The sequence below is a fragment of the Sorex fumeus genome, unplaced genomic scaffold (assembly GCF_029834395.1).
Source record: "Sorex fumeus unplaced genomic scaffold, SorFum_2.1 ptg000007l, whole genome shotgun sequence".
Lineage (NCBI taxonomy): Eukaryota > Metazoa > Chordata > Mammalia > Eulipotyphla > Soricidae > Sorex > Sorex fumeus.
Window position 1 is genome coordinate 8353826 of NW_026606064.1, and position 17263 is coordinate 8371088.

A 17263-nucleotide genomic window follows, 5' to 3' on the forward strand; every position below is an offset into this window, starting at 1 on the left:
ACTTTAGGGCAGGAGCATTAGTACAGGTTGTAGGGCTTTTCCTTGCACTGGCTGACCCCAGTTCAGTCCCCAGCATGGTACCCAGAGCTCACTAGGACTGATCCCTGAGCACAGAGCCAGGAGTAAACCCTGAGCAACACCAGGTTTGGACCCCCCCAAAACAAAACAACAACAAAGTATCACTAGTCCTATGATTCTCCAAGCCCCTTCGCATTCATCACCCTGGGTAGTGTGTCCCAGAATTATAGAGAGGGGAGGCTCTGGTCTAGTCTCAGCTCCAGGCTCCCTCACACAGGCCCCCTGCTAAGGGCTAGTTTCACTTTTTTGTGAAGGCAGCACATAGCAGTGTTCCAGGGGCTATGTGGTTCCCACCATGGAGTTTCAGTCCAATGCAGACATTTCAGATCCTACAGAACGATTGTCATTTGCGCTTTCCCCCATGTGGGCAGTTGCGAGGCGCTTGCTCTGAAGTTAGTAAACAGTGATTTCTCTGTTTAGTCTTGTTAATGATTCTCTCCTGAACCCTGGGAGGTAGGCTATTTTTATAAATAGTAATTTAAAAAAAAGGGCCCTGAGGTGTTAAACCTTTTAAAAGTTTTGTCTCTCTGTATATGCCTGGCGCATATTCTTTTATAATTTGGGAGGTACAACCAAAGTCCGAGCCCCCTGATTCCTAGCTAAACTAGTAGGACTGACTCTTAAGTGGAAGCGAGCAAACTCCCCCCAATAAAAACTACATTTCCCAAGATCCCTCGTGGCTCCCGGGTGTTTTATTCCCCCCTCCTCCCTTCTCTTTCCTTTTCCGGTTTTCCTTCCAGGCTCCACCCCACCGAGCACGTTGACCAATAAGCGCTGGCAGAAACAACTGAGTGGGAGGGGCGAGAACCTATCAGGAGCGTCGGGGGCGGGTCCTGCCGCGCTGACCACGTCTGTGACTCGCGGAAGCCGATTCGCTCGGCTCGCGTAGCCCGGGATCGGTTCCGTGTGGAGTCGGGATGCGGGGCGCCAGGTCCGCGGCTGAGTCCTGAGGCAAGGGAGCCGTCCTCCATCGCTGCCCCGCCGCCGTCGCCGCGCCGCCGCCTCGGGCCCGCCGCTCTGAGGAGGCGAATCTGCCGCCGAGGCTCGCGGGCCCGGTGACTCGGCAGGAGAAGATGGCGACCGTGTGGGACGAGGCCGAGGTGCGGGGCCGGGCGGGCTGGGGGGCTGCGGCTCTCCGGGACGGCCCCGTCCCGGCGTCGTGGCCGGCCGTGAGGGGCTGGGGCGTGGGGTGGGGGACACCGCGAGGCGGAGAGGAGGCGGGATGCCCGGCCTGACTTTCGAAGAAAAGAAAGTTGACTCCCCTTCCTCCCCTTCACAGCAAGATGGCATCGGGGAAGAGGTGCTCAAGATGTCCACGGAAGAGATCATCCAGCGCACGCGGCTGCTGGACAGCGAGATCAAGGTGGGCGCGGAGCCCCCTCGGCCCCGCGCGCACCCCGGACTTCCGGCCCCCGGAGCTCCGGGGCGGCGGGGCGGCCGCTGACTCCTTCCCTGGCCTGCAAAAGAGAGAGAGGAGGGAGGAAAAAAGGGAAATCTGAGAAAGGGGATGAGTTGGCGGGAGACCCCACCGCTGTGGGACCCTCAGATGGCCTCTGCAAGCGGGTCTTGAAAAGCAGGCCTGCGGGGCAGAGGGGGGTTCTTTTAAAAAAGACCAGTGTGCAGATAAGAAACTGAGACTGCGAGAAGAGACCCAGGACTGCTCCCGTCCCTGAGGGAACTGTGTGCCCACAGCCACCTCGCTACTCGGTTATTGCTGCAGGGCCCGGGCTAATGGGGCAGGGTGCCCTTGCTTGGGGCCCATCCCTGGTTGATCCCAGGTGCCTGCCACAATAGAGTCCCCTGAGCCTGCCAGAAGGGATCCTTGAGCATCCCAGGGTGTGGCCCTTGAAATAGAAGGGAACTGCATCTGGAGGTGGACACACACACACACACACACAGAGGCATGCCTTGGGGGCAACGTGGGTGCAGCTGGACAGATGCAGCTGGTCAGAACCTCAGACCCTGGGCCCTGGGACACCCTCCCCCCACCACACACGCCCACCCCCAGCTGAGCTGAGGCTCCCCTGCTCCCAGATCATGAAGAGCGAGGTGCTGCGAGTCACCCATGAACTGCAGGCCATGAAGGACAAGATCAAAGAGAACAGCGAGAAGATCAAAGTGAACAAGACCCTCCCCTACCTGGTGTCCAACGTCATTGAGGTGTGTGTGCATGTGGAGGGGAGCAGGGGCTGGGGGTGGGAGGGCATAGGAGGGGAGGGGTGGGGGTCCCGAAAGATTAACCCTGCAGGCCCCCCTCTTCCTAGTGGTGGGGAGACCAGCCCTGGGTAGTGGGGCAGCACCCCAGTGGGCCTTCGTACTTCCCACTCATTCTCTCCGCTGTGGCCGTGCCCAGAGGCTGGTGTGGGAAGTGAGGTGGGGTGGCCAGCTAGCCCTGCAGGGTCCAGAAGCTCTGGGTCCTGGGCTGGGCAGAGCCTCTTGATCTGAGCTTTTCCTCCTTCCTAGCTCCTGGACGTGGATCCCAATGACCAAGAGGAAGATGGTGCTAATATTGACCTAGACTCCCAGCGGAAGGGCAAGTGTGCCGTGATCAAGACCTCCACCCGACAGGTGAGACCCGTTTGCCCGTAGGAGAATAGAGAGACCAGGGGCCCTCCTGGGACCAGTACCTGACTCCTGGTGTCTCCTGCAGACATACTTCCTGCCCGTGATTGGCTTGGTGGATGCTGAGAAGCTGAAGCCGGGAGACTTGGTGGTAAGTGCTCGGGAGGGCCTGTCCCGTGAGGGTTCACCTGCCGACTTGCTGAGCTCCTGCCCCAGCCCTGGGTCCCATTGTTGGCTGGTCTTGGCCTTCGATTGTGGCAGAGCCCTCCCAGAGCCTGGGATCCTGTCTGCCCGCTCTTTGGTTCTTGTGTTGTCCTGGCCTGTCTTGTCCCTTTGGCCCTGCAGACCTACCGCCGTAGCCCACCCCGATGGGTGGGGCTCGAGCCAGGAGGGATGTGCAGGGTTCCTGCTGTGTCCCCAGGGTGTGAACAAGGACTCCTACCTGATCCTGGAGACTCTGCCCACAGAGTATGACTCGAGGGTGAAAGCCATGGAGGTGGACGAGAGGCCCACGGAGCAGTACAGCGACATCGGAGGCCTGGACAAGCAGATTCAGGAGGTGAGGTGGGGAGTGTGTGGGTGTACCTGCCTTTTGGGCTTTAGGGTGTTTATTTTATTTTTTTTTCTTTTTGGGTCATACCTGGTGATGCATAGGGGTTATTCCTGGCTCTGCACTCAGGAATTACTCTTGGCAGTGCTCGGGGGACCATAGGGGATGCCAGGAATCAAACCCGGGTTGGCTGCGTGCAAGGCAAACGACCTCCCTGCTGTGCTATCGCTCCAGCCGTGGGTGTTCCTTCTTGACTGATTGGATGCACCCCACCCCACCCACGACAGACCTCTTAACCCTCGCTGCATCCCAGGGGGGCAGGGAGGTTGTTCTGAACGCTTTCAGGGCTGAGGTTCCGAGAGTGCAGGGCTGGATAGGGACATGGATAATAAGCTCCAGGCCTGGAGCTCTGGCCCTGGTACATGGCAGAGTCCGTCTGTGGTACCCTACCCTTCCTGCTGAGAACACAACTGAGCCTTGATGGGAGACAGGTCTGCATGCTGCCAGCATTGGGAGGGAGAGTTCGGAGCCCCTGGATTGCAGTGGGGGTGGGGCGCGGGGGGTGAAGCCAGAGGAGTTTGGGTTCTCGCTCCCTCACACACAGCTCCTTCCTTGCAGCTGGTCGAGGCCATTGTCCTACCCATGAACCACAAGGAGAAGTTCGAGAACTTGGGCATTCAGCCTCCAAAAGGGGTGCTGATGTACGGTCCCCCAGGTACTGGAAAGACCCTCCTGGCCCGAGCCTGTGCCGCACAGACCAAGGTGAGTGTTTCTGGAGGGTTGAGGCGATGTGGGTGTGACCGGGAGGTGGGGAGGGCCTGTCATGGTCCCCTGGCCCGACTGTCGCCCTCTCACCCCCCCCCCCCCCACAGGCCACCTTCCTGAAGCTGGCCGGCCCCCAGCTGGTGCAGATGTTCATTGGGGATGGCGCCAAGCTGGTGCGGGATGCTTTTGCCCTGGCCAAGGAGAAAGCCCCATCCATCATCTTCATTGATGAGCTGGATGCCATTGGCACCAAGCGGTAAGGGGGTGGATGCCTACTCTCCCGCCCTGACCTGAGCCTCGTGTGGCGGCAACTGGCTTTGGCTTCAGCGTTTGTCTTCTAGCAGACAGTGTTTGTCTCTGGCTGATCTTCCTGTAGTTTTGTCTCGGTCTTTTCTCCTCATAGTAGCTAGCATGTTCCTTTCAAAATTTGGTCATGTTACTCAAGGGCACCCCATCCCCCACTCCGACAGAGCCTACTTGAAACCCTTCCTGGGCCGTCATCTTGCTGCCTGGCATCAGTGCTGAGTTCATCAAGGCCCACAGCCCCGTTCCTCCGCGTGTCCCCTTGGTCTGCAGGCCTACTCTTTTTGTTTTGTTTTTGTCTTTGGGTCATACTCAGCGATGCTCAAGGGTTACCCCTGGCTTTGCACTCAGGAATCACTTCTGGCAGTGCTCGGGACCATGTGGGATGCTGGGGGTTGAGCCTGGGTTGGCTACGTGCCTGGCAGGCGCCCTCTCTGCTGTATTGTGCGGGCCTACCCTTGCTGCACTCCCTCCCTCCTCCTCTTCTCCTGTTCTCTCTATTGGATCGTGGCCCAGCTTATGTGGGAGTCGGTCTTGGCTGAGGGGTCCTTTGTCAGGATGCCTCCACACCTGGGCTACTGATCCCAGTATCTGACCCTGGATCCCCAGAGCGTCCCTGCCAGAATGCAGTAATAACAGTTCTGACATCCTCCCTGGGCCACTCCTGGGCTTGGGGCCCAGCCCTGGATGCACCAAGCCGGCCTCTGTCGGGTAAGAGGGTGGGATCCCCCGACTGTCACCTCACCAGCCTGCCTGGCCTCCTGTGTGTCCAGCTTCGACAGTGAGAAGGCAGGGGACCGTGAGGTGCAGAGGACGATGCTGGAGCTTCTCAACCAACTGGATGGGTTCCAGCCCAATACGCAAGTCAAGGTGAGCCTTTCTCGCTCTGCAGGGACGCCAAGGGGGATGACGGGCTCTTCTTGCCTCCCAAATCGTGTGACTAGAATTAGGATTCGGGCTTTCTTACTACCCCTGCCCTCCCCCCCAGATCTAAAGCTGTGTCCGCCTTCCCTGGCCATGACTGGTCTGTCTTAGGGCCTGTGGCTGCTGCTTCCTTTGCGCAGGTCATTGCAGCCACCAACAGAGTGGACATCCTGGACCCTGCCCTGCTCCGCTCAGGTCGTCTGGACCGAAAGATTGAGTTCCCGATGCCCAACGAGGAGGCCAGGGCGAGAATCATGCAGATTCACTCCCGGAAGATGAATGTCAGGTGAGTAGTCCCTGAGCAAGGGCAGGCTGGTGTTCGACCCACCTCTCCTCTGCTAACCTGTTTCTCCTCGGGTGCCCTGGCTCCAGCATGGCTTAGAGTTCACTGCCCTCAGTTCTCCCGAGCCTAGAAGGTGCCCGCCAGACCCTGTTTCTGGGCCTCCCCTCCTCCAGCTGCAGAACACAACTGACAGGGACACTGGCTAGCTGTAGTGAGTGGCACCCTGTTGCCCAGCCTTGGTTTTCTCTTTGGACCAAAGGATGGTAGCACCAGCCTTGCGGGGTTGTGTGACATCAGGCGTGGGGCTGGCCCCCAGGGGCCTCAGTTGCCCACGTGAGGTCCGTGCTCCTGGGGACAGGGGGCTGGGACCTTACCCATCTGTACAGCACGCCCCCTTGCTCACGTGGAGTCACCCCGGGGGGGCGGTCTCAGGTTCAGGTCTCCAGGTGAGCGCCCGGAGATGCTAGAAATGGGGGCTTAAGTGGTCTGGGAACCAGAGAAATAGTACAACAGGGAGGGTGTATGCCTTGCATGTGACAGACCCAGGTTCAATCCCCAGCATCCCATATGGTCCCCCGAACACTGCCAGGAGTAATTCCTGAGTGCAGAGCCAGGAATAACCCCTGTGCATCACCATATGTGACCCAGAAAGCCAGAAAAAATGACCTGGCACTGTCCCAGCCCCATGAATTGAGAGCAGGGTTCCCCAGTGATTGGATCTTGCTTTTGAGGGAGTGGCAGCATGCTAAATGCTAACTGGCCCCTGTGTGCCCGCCCCCCAGTCCTGATGTCAACTATGAGGAGCTTGCTCGCTGCACAGATGACTTCAACGGGGCCCAGTGCAAGGCCGTGTGTGTGGAGGCGGTGAGTCCCAGGGGGGCCGTGCCCGTGTCCCTGGAGGCGAGGGGCAGAGTCGGGTTTGGGGACTCAGCCTGTGTGTTCTGTCCACAGGGCATGATCGCACTGCGCAGAGGGGCCACGGAGCTCACGCACGAGGACTACATGGAGGGCATCCTGGAGGTGCAGGCTAAGAAGAAAGCCAACCTGCAGTACTACGCCTAGGGCTGCGCTGCCCGTGCTGCGGGGATTGGAATAAAAGATGGCTTCTGGGTCTGCTGCAGCCTGTCCCCCTCTCTCCCCGTCCTGGACACTGCGGCCCTGAGCGTGGGGTCGTGGGCAGGAAGCCTTCTCCAGGCCTCCCTCCCCACCCTGGGCCCTGACGCGGGGCCATGGGCCGCTCTCCTCCAGGCGCTGCTGCCGGGAATCCAGTTGTCTGGGGGAGCCCCTCTGGGAGAACTTGTTTGGCCTCTGCCTGCCCACCCCCCCATTCCCATCACCCAAAGCTCTAGAAGGGAAGGGGCCACTTGTCCTCCCGCTCTGTACTTGGCCGCACGGTTGCGTGTCCCTGGCGTCCCGAAGCGCCGCCCTGGTTTCTGGGCCTCTTGACTGTTCTCTGGCTGGGAGCCCGGTCCACTCAGAGCTGTGCTTGGCTGGTCTCTGTCTTGCTGGGTGTTCTGCCCCGGGCCTGGGCTTCCTCCCGGCCACCAGCTCCCCCACCACCCTGACCCGGTCACTCGGTTGAGGGCGCGCCCTGTGCTCTGGGGTCTCGTGCCGAGTTTCTCCAGTTAGCTTCGTTCTGTTGGGGCGCCTGGACCAGGAGGGGCTTCTCGCCGGAACTGACTTTGTTTCCTGGGTGCTGCTGAACCAGGGCTCCCAGGGCGGGCTGTCCAGTCCAAGGAGCCGTTCTCCAGAGCTCATCTGTCCCCTCTAGCTCCTCCATCTCAGCGAGTCCCGAGGGGCCCACTGCCCCTTGCCCTCGTGAATCCATGCGACAAACTTCCTGCCTTGGACCCCTCTTTGGCTTTCTCACCTATGTTCTGTGCTCTGGGCTTCCACGGGGGAGGGGGGGTGGCCCCACCTTCTCAGTCAAGGACTCCTGAAGGAAGGCCTGGTTGGTGGCGCCTGGCCGGGACAGTGGGAGACAGCGCCCCCTAGCGCCCACATCCGTCTATCCCGCATAGCTGGAGGTATGGGTTTTCCTAGGATCTAAATCTCCCTACCACCCCCCATTTTATGTGCTCTGGGGATCAAATGCAAAGCTCTACTCACAGAAACTTGGTAGCACACACTCTGCTACATCTGGGATCTAGTCCCCATTTTCTCTCTCTGGTTGAGGCCACACCTGTCTGCTCAGACCTGAGTGCCGTGTGCAAAGCACGCACACTGGGCTGTCTTCCCAACCGCTCGTGTTTTGATGAAAATAATTTTGTTCAGGTCTAATCTGGAGCCACTTTGTGGCTAGGGCTCCTTAATTAAAAACTGCCCAGGGCGGGCAGGGGAAGAGCCACTGGTGTCTTTTGAGCAAGGCAGCACCCACAGGGATCGAGGGTTATGGTGCCAGGCTGGAATTCCTGGGCTACTTGAAATGTGTGCCCCTGTCCGAGGGGCACTGCAGAGGTGCTGGTTCAGAGACAGCACAGAGCAGAAGGGCCAGGAGGAGGCAGGGGTGACATGGCTGGTGGACCGCAGCATGGGATAGCCAGCAAGTCTGAATATAGTATTTATTTGCATCATATATAGAACAGGTATTTACAAATACAAACAGAACCACAGCAGAACTGCCAGGAGCCTGTCAGGCTCCCCTCCCCCAGGCCGGTCCCTTCAGAACGTGGCGGGCAGCAGGAGCTGGGCCTGGAGTCAGCCAGCTGAGTACCTGGGCGTCGGCCAAGGGAAATAGCTGGGGATTATGGCTTCAGCATTCTCCCAGAGCACATTCCTGAGCGCTGACAATGCGGAGTCCTCACCACCCCCTTAGCCACTGCAACTGGGTAGGGAGAGGGGCCCGAGACATCCCTGAGCAGGAAGGAGCCTCTTGCCAGCCGCTGCCGCCCTGCCCCCTGCCCTACAGGCTACTACTGTGTGGCAGCAGGAGCTGGCCGGGGTGACCGCGAGGGCAGGGGTGCCACCAGCTCCTGCCACTCCTCACTCTGGGCCTGCAGCTGGTGCGGGGCATGGGCCGGGATGATGGGCCCCAGCTGCGGTTCCCGGACGAGGGAGTGAGTTCCGTCAACCCAGGGCCTGGGACGCCCCAGGAAGAACGCTTTGGGGCTCCCTCCCTGTGGGCTGCAGGGGGGTGGGTGGGGCCTCTGCCTCCCTTCTCGGCCTGCGTGGCAGGGAGGGCCCAGCATGCGGCTCCTCGCGTTGGCACCCCGTCTGCCCAGGGCTCCCCCGGGTCACGGTGACGCGCGGCCGCTTGCCCTCTGCCTCACACACGCTCGCGGGGAGAAACGGAGTCTATTGTGCAGGGGTGGGGGCGTGCTCAGTCCACGAAGAGCGAGAACAGCACCATGACCACGATGCCCGCGCAGAGCAGGAGTACTTGCTGCACGGAGTGCCTGGGGGCAAAGCCGGCTTAGAGGGGCTGGGACTGGGCACCCCACCCCTCCCGCAGCTCCACAGGGCCCCCGGGAGGCCCACTCACCACGGGTCATCTTCCTCCAGGAGGTCGGGGAGCACGGTGACCAGGGCGATGTAGAGGAAGCCGCCAGACGTGAAGGGCAGGACCCAGGCTACGGTCTCCTCTGCAGAGGGGGGAGGAGGCCGCTGGCTGCCGCCCGGGGACAGGCCAGGACCGGCCGCCCGCACCGCCGCCCGCCGCGCCACCCCCACGCCCGTACCTACTCCCTTGGGAGACTGCGTGCAGATGGCGAAGCCGGCCCCCAGCAGGCCCCCCAGCGCCGTCGAGAGCTGCAGCTTGGCTGCGCTCCATCGGTCAAAGCCGGCCCGGAGCAGGATGGCAAAGTCGCCCACCTAGGGGAGGACCACACGGTCGCCCGGACTCCCGGACCCCCTGCAGTGCAGCCCCCCAAGCCTGTAGCACTGTCCTCCCTTCGTTCATCGATTTGCTCGAGCGGGCACCAGTAACGTCTCCCTTGTGAGACAATCCTTGTTACTGTTTTTTTTGGCATATTGAATACGCCACGGGGAGCTTGCCAGGCTCTACTGTGCGGGTGGGATTGTCTCAGTAGCTTGCCAGGCTTTCCCAGAAGGGTGGAGGAATCAAACCCGGGTCGGCCACGTGCAAGGCAAACGCCCTACCCGCTGTGCTATCGCTCCGGCCGCCCCTCTCTCCGCCCCTGCAGCCTACCCTACCCTTTCATCCCTAACCCCCTCCCCCCCACTCACCTCGTGGGGGATCTCGTGCAGGAGGATAGCCATGGTGGTCAGGAACCCAATCTGCAGGAAGGGGAGTCTGCGGGCCTGTGCCACGACGCGCCCCTGCCCACCCGTCTCCCGGAGCCTGCCCTGCCCTGCCCTGCGCGCTCTGGCTACTGGAAACGGGCGCCTGAGGCGGGCAGGCTGGGGATGGAGCCATCACACAAGAACGGGCCCGCAAGGCCTCTGGGAGAAAGTGCACTGAGGCAGAGACCCAAGGTCCTGGGGCGAGAGGAAGAACATTCCAGGCTGAGGGGACAGTGAGGCTAAGGCCACAAGGGGCCAAGGGCTCCCCCCGCCCCCCCAAGTCAAGAGCAGGCAGGCGCCTGGGGCAGAGCAAGGAGATGGCAGGAGGAAGCTTCGAGGAGCAGACTGGGCTCCTCCCGCAGCCGGGCAGAAGCAGGGGACCCCGACAAGCCGTGTCTGCAGCAAGAGGCCAGAGGTTGAGGACGGAAGGAGGCCGTGTCCAGAAGAGCAGCCGGGAGGCGGGGGCTTCCGGGGGGTGTTGTGATGGAGGAAGCAGGGTGCAGAGCAGGTGTGGGGGCCACACAGGCATCGTCTCCCTGGGACTGCGGGGCCCCGCTTGCTCCCCCACGCACCTTCTTGCTCACGAGGAAGCTGGCAGCCACGGCCAGCCCGTGCGTGAAGTTGTCGATGGTGTTGGCCAGCAGGTTGAGGTAGCCGCTGACCTGGGGGGGCGCAAGAGGGGAGACCTGGGCTCAGCTGGGGGCACCGCGGGGCCAGGCCAGGCCGCTGACCACTGCGGGGGCCCGGAGCGGGCCACTCACTTGGATGTTCCGGACCACGGCGCTCAGGCCGGGCTCTGCGGCCGGCAGGGCCAGAGAGCGGCCTCCATTGAGCGCGGCAGCAGCAACGGGGCCTTTGCTGGGGGCCTAGGGCCGGGAGAAGGAGGGAGAGGTGACATTAGATGCCCCTCCCCACTCGGCCAGGGGAGACACCCACCCGTTTGGGGAGGTCCCCGCCAGCAGCACTCAGGGAGGGGAACCGGGGGCCGTTGCTCGGCTTGGCTGGCCAGACAGTTTAAACTCCTGAGCCAGGAAGTGCGGGGGACCAGGTGGTGCTGAGGATGGAGCCTGGTCCTTGCATGCAAAGCATGTGCCCTGAGCCCTGAACTATCACCGCCCCAACCCACCACCACCCCCGCTCCTGAATACACTCTTTCTTTTGGCGGGTGCAAAGAGGGGCTTGCATTCACACTGGGTGGTGCTCAGGGATCCGGGCCTGGTATCACTCACGGCAGGGCTAGGAACGTTGCGGTGTCAGGGATGAAAGCATGGCCTCAGGAGTGCAGAGGCTCCATGGCAGCCCTTGGAGCTGTCTCCCCGACCCCGAGAACACTCTGCTGGGTTCGCCTGGGAGCCCCCGACTCAGCCAGGAGCCCCACCCCCCCCACTCCACCCTGCTATCACTCTGTCAGAACAAGGCAGGGGGGCTGGGATGGGCCCCTAGAGATCTTCCCAGGATAGCAGAGCCTGCCCCCCCCCACCCCCCACATGCCTGGCGCCACCCCGCAGGCCGAGCCGGGCGCTCACCTGGCTGCTGCCCTCTTTCTCTGTGCTGTCCAGGAACATCTTCTCCAAGGCCAGGAAGGCGAAGAAGCCGGCAATGACCCACAGCCCCAGCTTCTGCTGCTGCTGTAAGTTCTGGCCCTCAGCACCTGCAGAGGCAGCACAGCTGGCTGGCGGAGGGGAGCAGGCTCCTCATCACAGGTCCCCCCCGCCCAACCTCTGCAGCCCCGAGCGCCCATCCCCCACCCCCACCCCAGCCCGGGGCCCCCACTCACCAGGGCTGCTGCTGCAGGTGTGGGCCCACGCCTCGGGCAGCAGGTGGAGGAACACGTTCCCCAAGAGCCCTCCCAGGGCGAAGCTGAGCAGCTGCTTCAGGCGCCGGGTCCCAGCTACAAGGCAGAGAGGCTGAGCCCCCTGAGCCCCGAGGGTCCCACCCCAGCTCACTGGGCTCCTGGCTGGTTCCTCAGAACACTGTGTGCTTCTGGACGGCCGGGGCTGGGCAGCTGCCCGGGGAGAGTAAGGATGGGCTTGGCAGGGCAAGAAACACAGGGCTAGTGGGAGTCGCCACCTCTCATCCAGGGCCCAGCCTGCAGCTGGTGACCTTGGTGGAGCAGCCCCGAGACTCAGTTTCCCCCCTGAGAACAATGATGCAGGAAGATCGGCACAGCCTCCCTTCCACCCCCACCAAAAGGGCAGGGATTTGGGGACTTCGGCAGACTTGCCAGGTCCGAGGACACACCCTGGGGTTGCTAGGGAAACTGAGTCCCAGAGCAAGCTGCTACTTTCAGGTTACTTGACCTTGGACAGCTCCGGCACCCTCTCCGGGCCTCTGCCTCCCCATCTGAGAGGGGGGCTCACCAGGCCGGCCCCACGGCCACACCGTGAGCTGCTCCCCGAGGCTTTGAGCTGGTGTAGGGTGGAGACAGCAACACCCCACAAAGCACCCCACCCCACCCCGCCCGGCGCACAGCCTCGTGCCAGCGCCCTGCCCAGCCCCGCAGACACCGCGCGACAGCCTGGCGCGGCACATTCGGGGCCAACTCCCGTCAAGCTGACTCCTGGGCTCCGGTCCAGGCTCATCAGACACGCTCAGGGGCCGGGCGACGGGCACGTGCAACTGCAGCCGCTCCTACCTGACCACGCCTCTGTCCTGCCCCAGCCTGTCCATGCCGAGAAACGCTGCAGCGCACAGGACAGACGGCGGGCCCGGGCGAGCGGGCAAGCGCCGAGATGGACAGGGAGGGGCCACGCTCTGCCCCTGTGCTCAGCAGGGCAAGTGCCCCACCTCGTCCTGGGCCAGAAAAGCATCTACGGGCCCCGGGTCGCTCCCAATCAGGCAGCTGCTCCCCCCTGGCCAGCGGGGAACGTGAATGCAGTGACAGCCCAGGAGTGCCCCCGTCCCAACCATGACCTGTGCTGGCCCGTGCCGGGAAGCGGCCAACGTGCCCATGCCTGACACTGCTGCAGGCAGAAGTGGTCACCAGGTGGGTGGAGAAGCCAATGACTTGCAGGGGTGCACGGCGCCCTCGCCCCCGCCCGTCCCCCCGCCAACACCCGCTTTCCCCACAGACGGCACCCACCTTCTGAGCGCAGCGTGGCCCCCATCTCCAGGGGCACGACCAGCAGCGGGAAGACCCCGCTCAGCCCCACCACAAGGGAGCCCAGGAGGGAGCAGACCCAGGTGTCCAGCCTCTCCCCACTCAGCAGGGCCCCCCAGGACTCGCTCTCCTTGTTGTCCAGGCGACAGGCCGCTGCAGCCCCCCGGCTCCGGGGGCCCGGCTGGGAGCCCCCAGCCCCTCCGAGGAGCTCCAGGGTAAGCGCCGTGAGGAAGAGGAGCCCTTGGCCCCCCATGACACCGCCGGGGCCGGGACATGCAGGCATGCCACGTGCTGAAAAACACGAAGGTGGCTCTTGTGAGCTGTTGCCGCCCAGCCTTTGGAAACGTGGCGTTTTAGCTCCCGCCCCACTTCCAGGGGCTGTGACCTCTGCAGCAGCCTTGGGGTGGGGGTGGGGGGGTTCCAAGGGCGGATCGGGCGGACGGGCAAAGGGACTCTGCTTCTCCATCACACATTTTTTCCTACGGAGCCTCCTCTTGCCTCCCCTCCCTGCGGCTTGTCCGCTGGAGGCTAAACGTTCCCTAATGACGGGGTGAGGCTGGTGCTGGCTGGGTGCCCCTCAGCTACTGGCCCGGCCCAGAGCCCCAGCCCAGCTCGGTGTCTCCAGCAACCAGAGGGGCCCGGCAGGATGTGGCCTGGGGAACACCTTCCCACCACCGAGGTGACCCCTGCTTAGCCTGAGGGCACAGGGGAGTCTGCAAGAGGAGGGGAGTTTCTTCCTGAGAAATGAGCCCCACCACAAAGGCAGGGTGGGGTGTCGGAGAGACAGGACCTGCATGCAGGTGAGGTGCAGCCCTGCAGCCAGGAAGGTCACAGTACCCACAGCACCCCCAGCCTGTTTCCTCATCAGCAGGACGTGCCTGGACCTCCCTGTGCCTGGTCCTCCCTCCCCAGGTGCCGGTGAGCTGTGCTTGCCTGCCGGTGGGGGGAGTAGGGACCCGCGGTCCCTGCGATGAGGGTGGGGGAGCCCCAGAGGCAGGAATATACCGGGATCACAGGGGATGTGAGTCAACCAAGAGAGAAGTTCCAACTGGGGACTCAGGCAGGAAAGTAAGCGTGGTCCGCCCTGCCTTAGGCTGGCGGTGACCTTGAGCTGCTGCTTGCCCCTGCCTCAGTTTCCTCTGCAGCTCGGGTGTGTGGGGGGAGGCGTGGGACATGGGGTGGGAGTGGGGATGGGGGAGAGGGCTGGGTTCAAGGTGCCCAGGTCCTGTCGCTGCAGGCCTGGCCGAGGGATCGGTGATGAAGTCTCGGACGGGACCGGGTCCCGTGGAGGCCTGGGGGTCTGTCTGGGGAGTCGGGGGGCGATCAGAGACACAGGAGAGGGGACCGCGGGTCTGGCAGAGGAGAGCGGGCAGGGAGCGGAGTCGCGGCGGAGTTAGGATGCGAGGGAGGAGGCGGGAGGGTGGCCCGGAGAGCGGGCGGCGCGGTTCGTCGGGGGGCGACGGGAGCGGAGCCCGAGGAAGTTTCCCGCGGGCCCGGCGGGCACTCACCGTGCAAGTGCAGCGCGGCGGCGGCGGCGGCGGCGGCGGCGGCGGCGGCGGCGGCGCTCCGGGCGGCCCCGGCCATCCAGCTGCGGCCCCGCGCCCCGCCCCGCCGGCCCCGCCCGGCCCCCGGCCCGGAGCCGCCCCCCGGCGCGCGGCCACGTCACACGGGACCGGCCCGGAACCCGGCGCGCGGCGCGCCCGAGGGGCCGCGGGGGAGCGCTGGGGCGCGGCGCGCTTCCGCCCGGCCGCCGCGGGGGACCCGAGCGGCCGGCGCGCTTCCGCTCGGGGCCGGGCGGAAGTGGGCGCCCCCGCGGCCGGGCGCGCGGCCGGGCGGGAGCGGGCGGCGGCGGCCGGGGAGGGCGGCGTGCGGGGCGGCCGCCGCTTCCTCCCCTCCCCGGGGCTGTCGTGCCGCCGTCGGCCGCGCGGGGGCGCGCGCCGCTGCCCGCTCCCCGGCCACCCGGCCGGCCCCGGCCCGGCCCGGCGCCTCCAAGAACCCGGGAAAAGGGGAAGTGTCCGCCGCAGGGAGGGGCCCGGCCCCCCCGGGAACCTCAGAAGAGGGAATTTTATTCTTACTCATCGGATTATTTTTATGCTTCGGTTTTTCACTGGGAACCTCAGGCCCTGTGCTCCAGGCCTCTTAACCCTTTGGGGTCCAATGCCTGGCAGGCGGACACCCGCCGCTTGGGACTCCAAGGGCGGGGAGGACCAGAGATGCGAACTGCAGCCTCCGCTCAGTGCCATCCCAGAGCCCGCCCTCTGCCCTGCTAAGGTGGGCGCGCGGAGACCGGGGCTACAGAAGTCACGCCCCGAGCAGGGCCGGGATGGGAACCGGGTGCCTCTGCACCTAGAGCAAGCAAGAGGGACCCTCCTTTTTCCTGCAGCGGGACCACCTTTCTCCTGCACGGTGCCTGGGGTCGGTTTGGGCACTTCCCACCCGCATCTTCCTCGGAGCCAGTTAGGGCTGGAGACTGTTCAGGATGCGGCTCATCGGTACTCACTTGCAGATCCGGCCATGGGGTGAGGGGTCTCCAAGACCAGGTCTTACCCTCACCTGTCCACCCATGGATGCACCTTGCCTCTGAATGAAGGATGATCCCTGGGGGTACACTCGACTCTCACATAGGCTGCCCCATTCCCTGTCCCAGTCTCCAAACGTCTGCCCTTTCCGAAAGCCCCACCCGCTGCAGGTGGGACCACCTTTCCTGTGTGTGAACCACCTGTCTTCTTACGCTCCTGGGGCTGGGACAAGCTCCTAACAACGGTCTCTGCAGAGGAAGGAATACGCTCAGGGGTGCCAGTCTGGGAGCTGTTAGAGGCCCCCCTCGTCCCCCCCTCTGTATGCAAATCGCCTTATCCTAGGCAAAGCACTTCACAATGCATACAAATGAGTTCATAATAACATCATTTCTGCCACTGGGCGCGAGGGCGTGGGTAGGGCCAGGCAGAAATGCCACCACTTGCCACCCCCCAGCACCTGTTCCTCCTTCCTGCCCTGGAAACTCTGTCTTCAGGCTCCTTAATGGAATCGAGAAGTGCCTTGAGAGGCCATAGATGATGACCACCGCAGGGAGGGCCAGTGGGTGGACGAATGAGTGTGGCTGTTAAAAAAAAGAGTGGATTCAGTCCACCAGGGGCTCCCTGGTAAGAACGAGCGAGAACACACGATGTGTAAATGTTTGTTGACTACGAGACACTATTTTAAAAGAATGTATGTGTGGATAAAGGTACATAATGATGCAGAAAAGCCACATTAGCCCGTCTCACATGAAGTGGCGAACTTGATTCCCTGGGGGAAGGGGAAATGTAAACCTATATATAAAAAAAAAAAATTAAGCCTGGTGAGGGCTGGGGATGTGGCAGAGAGAGATGAAGCACAAGCCTTGGCCTGGATCTGATCCCCAACAGCGCATGCCCTCCACCTCACCCCACCCAGAACCTCGCCTGAGTGCGCTGGGCCCTGAACTGAAAGGTCAGGCCACACAAAGGGGCTGGGTACAGGGGCTCCCCACGCAAAACCACTGGGTGTGGCCCCTATAAAAATAATAACACAATAAGGGCTGAAGAGCTTGTACGGCACAGAAGGCTCTGGCCTTCCATGCAGCCAACCCTGGTTCTATCCCCGGCACCACATACGGTCCCTGAAGCATATCCAAGAGCAGCTCTGGAGGCCCCCGCAAAAGCACTGGGGAGACTGGTAATCCCCAGCAGTGCAGAACTGGAGTCGCACGACTTCCTTTGGGCCCAGCATTAAGCTGCTGGCCTGGTTGGTCAAGAATAACTGGGGGTAGGGGTGGCGGCCTGGTCTCCTGAGCATTGCCCGGAGTCCCCCCTCCACCCCAACAAAACACAAACAAGTCCATAGGGTGTTTCTCACTGTGATTCAATTAAAAAAATATTTAGGGCTAGAGAGATAGTACGGAGGGTAGGGCGTTTGCTGTGCATGTGGCTGACCCAGGTTTGATTCCCGGCATCCCATATGGTACCCTGAGCACCACCAACAGTAATTTCTGAGTGCAGAATCAGGAGTAACCTCTGAGCACTGCCAGGTGTGACCCAAAAAGCCGAAAAAAATTTTAAAAATAAAAAGAAATAAAAGGACTCAGAATTTCCAAACACACACACACACACACACACACACACACACACTTGGTGCTGTGGAGTGTCTGAGGTAGAACACAGACGTTCCATGTGTGAGGCCCTAGATCTCTGGCCCCTCTTGACCCCTGAGCACCACCTAGGATGTCTCCCCACCAAAAAATATCCACAGTGTCACACATCCCCACACTCCCACCCCAGCCCAGGGATGTGATCTGGTGTCTGCATGCTTGAGCCACATGCTGGATCTGCAGCATAGCCTCACATCACTGCATCCATCCCTGCATGGCTGGTGAACATCCGCATCATACTGCCAGCTCCAGGGCACCTCAACCAAGTGTGCCCCCAACCCCGCTGCC

At 62.6% G+C, this 17263-nt stretch overlaps 2 protein-coding genes across 5 annotated transcripts; one reads left to right on the top strand and one right to left on the bottom strand.

The window, feature by feature from the left end:
• The first annotated feature begins 951 nt into the window (after window positions 1-951).
• Window positions 952-6563, top strand: PSMC3 (proteasome 26S subunit, ATPase 3). Its single transcript, XM_056132650.1, has 12 exons — window positions 952-1178; window positions 1358-1441; window positions 2113-2238; window positions 2542-2646; window positions 2729-2791; window positions 3062-3199; window positions 3809-3952; window positions 4063-4211; window positions 5032-5128; window positions 5323-5468; window positions 6248-6329; window positions 6417-6563. The coding sequence occupies exons 1-12, from the start codon at window positions 1152-1154 to the stop codon at window positions 6525-6527; spliced, it is 1272 nt and encodes a 423-aa protein (XP_055988625.1). The 5' UTR covers window positions 952-1151; the 3' UTR covers window positions 6528-6563.
• A 2162-nt stretch (window positions 6564-8725) lies between these two features.
• On the bottom strand, window positions 8726-13093 carry SLC39A13 (solute carrier family 39 member 13). 4 transcript variants are annotated; one of them, XM_056132716.1, is made up of 9 exons: window positions 12790-13093; window positions 11485-11598; window positions 11234-11358; window positions 10469-10573; window positions 10280-10369; window positions 9651-9701; window positions 9143-9275; window positions 8947-9046; window positions 8726-8860 (listed from the first exon to the last, which is right to left on the bottom strand). In XM_056132716.1, exons 1-9 carry the CDS (start codon window positions 13088-13090, stop codon window positions 8785-8787), a joined length of 1095 nt encoding a protein of 364 aa, XP_055988691.1. In that variant the 5' UTR covers window positions 13091-13093; the 3' UTR covers window positions 8726-8784. The 4 variants fall into 4 exon arrangements, 3 of the variants coding, with proteins under 3 accessions (XP_055988691.1, XP_055988700.1, XP_055988686.1); XR_008795023.1 differs by having other exon boundaries at window positions 8745-8860; window positions 9147-9275; XM_056132725.1 differs by lacking the exon at window positions 10469-10573.
• Between the last annotated feature and the right edge of the window lie 4170 nt (window positions 13094-17263).